Below are 5,474 nucleotides of genomic sequence, written 5' to 3'. Positions count from 1 at the left end.
AGGTGGTAGTCGAACAGACAGCTGGCGGTTTTGAATGCCGCGATCGCCCGCAGGAACGGATCGTTGGCTCCAAATTTCATCCGGTGTGTGGGCAAGAGGAACGGGGGTCTTTCGTGGAGGCGACGAGAGGGGACATAGAGCGGGAGTGCGGAAAGTAGGGAGGGAGCATCTATTTTGTGGAGAAGGTTGACGTTGAAGAGGGATTGGGCAAGCGAGGGACGAGACATTATTTGGAGCATGGCGGAGACAGAGGCACGAGACGCTAAATATTTGTTCATCAATCAATCGAAAGGCTGTCTGGACGACACTGCGCGCCACCCTTTGTCATGTTAGTCAGGCCATATGAGAAGAAAGATTATCCGACATAATCCGGCAAGGAGAGACTAGAGTGAAAGTAGACAGCATCGAAACTGCTAACTAATGTGCTTATGAAACACATGAAACATCATTCATATAGCTCCCATCTCAATCAATTGTTGGAGACAATTTATTCATTTTTTTTAAATTTATTTATTAATTATTTATTAACAATAAAAAAAGCAGAACTCAACTCGATTAAATAGAAAACCCCACCGCGCAGGATCAACTGTTGAGATATGAATCCAACACCAGGGGTTTCCCTCAATCAGCTTTTGTAGAAACTTATTACTAAACTTATTGCACGGTAGCAGACCGTTGCGTTTGGCATTGAGATGTACATTTAAAATGGATTGACCGAGAACTGTTACTCGGTGCTCCGTTGGTATTTGGTGAAAAACAAGAACACCTGCTCCAGTGACGTTTGGCCCAGTGCGTAATCGTCGATTTCGAGCGTTTGCTTGTGGCTTTCCATTAGGCCGAACATCTGGGACCACTTCAGGTCCGTCACCGGGATGTGGAAGCTGAGCGAGTCATCGTACTCCTCCCTGAAAGCGTAACGGAAAAAGAAACCACTTAATAATAGTACCCATCCGACTGCGTCCGAGTTGGGTGGTAAAACTAGGGCACTCACTTCAACACAGCACCCAAAAACTGGCTCGAAACGAAGTCCTTCACTCCGACGATCCGTTTCAACTGCTCTTCTGATGTACCTCGTGCCACCTTCACCGTCAACAGGAAGCCTTTCGAAAATTTGTTCTTCAAGTGTTGCGTCGAGCCGAGGCATTTAAATTCGCCGTTCACCATGATGGCGAGCCGGGTGCAGAGCGCTTCGCACTCCTCCATGCTGTGTGAAGTCAGGACGATTGACTTTCCGGTGTTGCGCACCTTGCAGATTACATCCCAGAACTGTCGCTTCGCTCCCGGATCCATCCCGGTCGTTGGTTCGTCCAGGTATACCACCGCCGGGTTACCCATCAGGGCCAGAGCGGTGCTGAGCTTCCGCTTGTTGCCCCCACTGTACGCCTTGGTCCGTTTGTCCAGGTGCTTCGCAAAGTTCAGCTCCTCCGCTAGGATGTAAGACACATTCTTGATCTCGGAGCTGCGCACTCCTCGCAGGAGCGCAAAGATGCGCAACGTTTCGCGACCCGTGAGATCCTCGAGCAGTGCATCGAACTGCGGACAGTAACCGATCTGTTGGTGCACTCGGTTCATGTCGGTGCGCAGATTGACACCCCGAACCCAGCCGTCACCGGAGGATATTTCCTCGTCTCCGGTCATCATCTTGAAGGTGGTCGTCTTACCGGCTCCATTAATTCCTAGCAGCCCGAAACATTCCGAATGGTGAATGCCTATCGACAGTTTGTTCACGGCCTGGAAACCGCCGTAGTACTTGGTCATATCGCGCAGCAACAGGTTGTGCGCATCGATTTCCGCCTTGCTGAGATTCGCGACACGTTGCTTCTCTTCCAGCACGTCCGAGTCAACGTCTGAGCTACTTGTCGGCTCCAAGGGAGTCTTCTCAGATCGCCTTTTAAAGGTGTTCCTGCTGAACAGTCGCTGCACAACTCCATACTCCACTCCGAAAAGTAGCGCAAGGCAAATGCACCCGATCAGCAGACAGAAGAGCAGGTTCCGTATGATGCCGAACTTTCCGAAGGAGAATAAACTCAAGTTACAGCACCGGTCATCGAAGGCACACAGTTGCTCTTCACTGCACTGTCCCAATATCTGCTCACAGGTCCGGGTGCAGAACGAGATCGTGCTGGACGCCTGGTTGAGATTGTTTAACCCGTGGCTGAGCACAAAGTTAGGGAAGAACATAAACACCCATTCGAGCGCTTCGGCCACGTCGTTCAGGTCGATTCCGTCAAACTTCAGAATGTTCACCGCCGTAAAGAAGATAGCTCCGGAAAGGACGTTCACAAACATCATACGCACGAACCCGGTGGCTGATACATTGAAGACGAACGAAAACAGATACGTCACCGGAAGGGAGGCAAATCCGAAGAACAGCAACAGCAGGAAGGCTCGGCCGAGCTCCGTGAATGTGGACCAACCTTCCTCCTGGAAGATGGCCACCGCCGCGATGTACACTAAACAGTTCACCACAAACAGAACGTAGTCCCAGAAGAATGCCAGGCACCAGAAAAGCGTCACGTTGGTACCGCTGACAAACTGGAGTAATTTGGCACGAGACGTGCGTTCCTTGATGTAGAACATGATGTATAGGGCCATTACGAAGGCCATCGCAAAGCCGGTGTTGAAGGCCAATTGGAAGCCAGTATTCAGACCGGTGTTGAGCTTCTTCAACTGCGTCTCCAGCCGATACGGTAACGGTTTGTTCACCACATTGATTTGACACTGAGGGCAATCGGATTGTAAGACGGCATTGTAGATCAGACTAAGCGCAAGTGGAGCTGTATGGAATGCCTTATTGTTGAACCATCCAATGTACGGAGCTCCACTGTTAATGGTGGCCCCAACGAAGTACTGCGTGTTGACCGTCGCAATGTCTTCGATGGACTGTGGAAATAAAGCGATCGTAGTCATTATCGCGGGATCGCAGCACCTCATGGCCATCAAACTATTCTTACCTTTCGCACTATGTACTCGGTCATGTCTTCTTGAATGTTGACCAAACCACCATGTGTCTCGAACAGCCTCTGGAAGGCCGCAACCCGCTCGGTCTCTCCACTTGAGTGCTGCAGCACGGTGATTGCATTCTCATAAGAGTTTATCTCAATTTCCAACGAAGGTAGATCAACGCCGGACGATACACTTCTGGTGACGATGAACGTCATCGCGACGGAGAGAATTGGAATCAAAAACATCATAGCAAGCTGCTTCCAGGCGCGGATGGTCGAGAAATATTTTTTCAAAACCTGAGCCCAGATCTGGTTCTTGTACAAGTCCATCCCGGTCAGGAGGTGCATTTTATCCAGCACATCTGAAAGTGGAAGCAATCAGAAAATTGAAAGCCAGGAAAATACCAAAACCAAGTCCAAGAACTTACATTCCTGATTGTTTGTCTCGATCACCGTTCCGTTGGAATGGTTTGCTGTCTCATCGAAGCTATCGCTGCCGGCTCTGGAAGAAAATGGATTCATAACCTATCCGTTCATCGCAAGGCATCCTTTGATTGCGTACTCACTTCAAGAATACTTCCTCCATGGTGGTGAGCGATATGCCGTAGCTCGTAATGCCACAGGCTGCCATGTCCTGCTCGATATCCTCCAGCAACCGTTGGAACACGTCAATGTAGTCCTCCTTCAGAATAAACGACAGCTCCGATCCGATATCCGTATCGACGGAAACGTCAGGTATGTGCCTGCGCAGGATGTTCAGTAGGCGTTGCTTGTCACAACGCATCGAATCCTTCACACAGATCAACCGGTACCCAACGCCGAAAGTTTTCTTCAGAAAGAAGGGCGATCCGACGGCCTTCAGCTTTCCTTCGGACATAATCGCAATCCGATCGCCGAGCACGTCGGCCTCGTCCATAAAGTGCGTCGACAGGAGCATCGTGCGGTTTTGCTTCTCACGTTGCAGCAAATTCCACAGAGCACGGCGAGCCGAAGGATCCATCCCGGAGGTCGGTTCGTCAAGGAGCACCACCTTAGAACCACCGCAAAGCGCCATACCGACGGCCAGCTTCCGCTTCATGCCCCCGGACAAGGTGTGTGATTGCGCTCTCCGTTTGTCGGTCAGTTCGAGCAGGTTTAGGTATCGATCAATCTCTTCCGGTACCGCACTCTTTTCCACACCCTTGAGGCGAGAGAAAAATTTCAAATGCTCCTCAACGGTCATCTCATGGAACAGTACGTTGTGCTGTGGGCAAAGACCCAACGATGACCGGACACCTTCCATGTCCGTGCGAATATCATAGCCATTGATAAAGGCTGTTCCGGAAGTGGGTGAGTAGACGCCGGTAAGCATGGACATCGTCGTAGTCTTGCCAGCCCCGTTGTGCCCGAGCAACACCGAGATCTGGTTCTCGTACATTCGCAGGTTCAGCCCTTCCACCGCAGCCTTTTGGCCCTTGTACACTTTGCGCAATTGCTTGATCTCCACACCGGCGATACCGACCGGATCTTGTTCCATGTAGCGTGAAGCGTTGGCCCCATCCGTCCCGTATGCGTGGATTAATGTGTCACGCGACGGTGTGCGTTTTCGCACCCAAAAATCGCGCGTGAACGGGAAATAGAACGGTTTGGCCACACCGAACTCCCCGGGCATCACCTGCTCGACGTACAGTGCAATCAACAGGTAGATGGCAGCGTCGACCAACAGCATGATGAGTACCAGCCCGACACTGAACCCATCATCGACCGTGGCTGGTTCGAACAGATTCGACCACCGCAGTCCAGCGGTCGTCGCTTCCAAACGCACTGTTAGGAACATTGCCAAAGACATACCCATGTTCGACACGATGGACACCCCGATCTTCACTCCGGTGCCCATATCGTCGTAGTTTTGCTGGATCAGAAAGAACGGGATCTGCGAATTGAACCATACCAGTCCCGCAAGTGCTGTAGCCATGTTTGCCTTGCTGAAGAACACGCTGATCATGAAGGCGAAACAGATCGTCGCGATACTGTACACGAAGAAGAAAACCCAAATCAGCGTCCAGCTGGAGTTCTCGAAAATGGCCGTACCGGTGATGGGTACCTGCAGGATAAGAAGATCACGGATCGTTAGACAAGCACACGCAAGCCACTCCGGAGTATGGAGACACTTACGCAAAGTAGAAGCGTAATCAGAGACGAGGCGATCGTGAGCAGAATAAGACACTTCACGAACCACGCCGACCAGTGAAGCCAGTTCGAGAGACCCATCATCTTCATCATTTCCTTCAGCTGTGTTTCCTTCTCGATCGTGATGAACTTGACCGTGTTGACAAATGTGTACAGAAACGATATTGCAATGATGAGCGCCAACACCAGCTGCAGCGCCGCCTGGATCGCATCGTCGTAGTACGGCGGATAGGAGTATCGCTGAATTTGAACCGCAGGCAACGATACTCCAGCAGTGCGACGCGCTATTATGGCTCGCGAAATAGCACCCTGTACGGCCAGGAAGGCTTCCTTGTAGTAACTAGGCGATCCTCCGTCGTT

At 51.1% G+C, this 5,474-nt stretch overlaps 1 protein-coding gene across 1 annotated transcript; it reads right to left on the bottom strand.

The window, feature by feature from the left end:
• Nucleotides 1-724: 724 nt before the first annotated feature.
• LOC131214256 (phospholipid-transporting ATPase ABCA3-like) lies at nucleotides 725-5,468 on the bottom strand (the record flags this gene model as incomplete). Its single annotated transcript, XM_058208633.1, has 6 exons — nucleotides 725-905; nucleotides 992-2,883; nucleotides 2,955-3,307; nucleotides 3,374-3,447; nucleotides 3,512-5,028; nucleotides 5,100-5,468. Coding segments are annotated over 6 exons (4,386 nt in total), but the record flags the coding sequence as incomplete, so codon positions are not given.
• Nucleotides 5,469-5,474: the final 6 nt, after the last annotated feature.

The sequence above is a fragment of the Anopheles bellator genome, unplaced genomic scaffold (assembly GCF_943735745.2).
Source record: "Anopheles bellator unplaced genomic scaffold, idAnoBellAS_SP24_06.2 scaffold00382_ctg1, whole genome shotgun sequence".
Classification (NCBI taxonomy): domain Eukaryota; kingdom Metazoa; phylum Arthropoda; class Insecta; order Diptera; family Culicidae; genus Anopheles; species Anopheles bellator.
The sequence above is the reverse complement of the archived record's forward strand: the minus strand, read 5'-3'. Positions and strand labels throughout refer to the sequence as shown.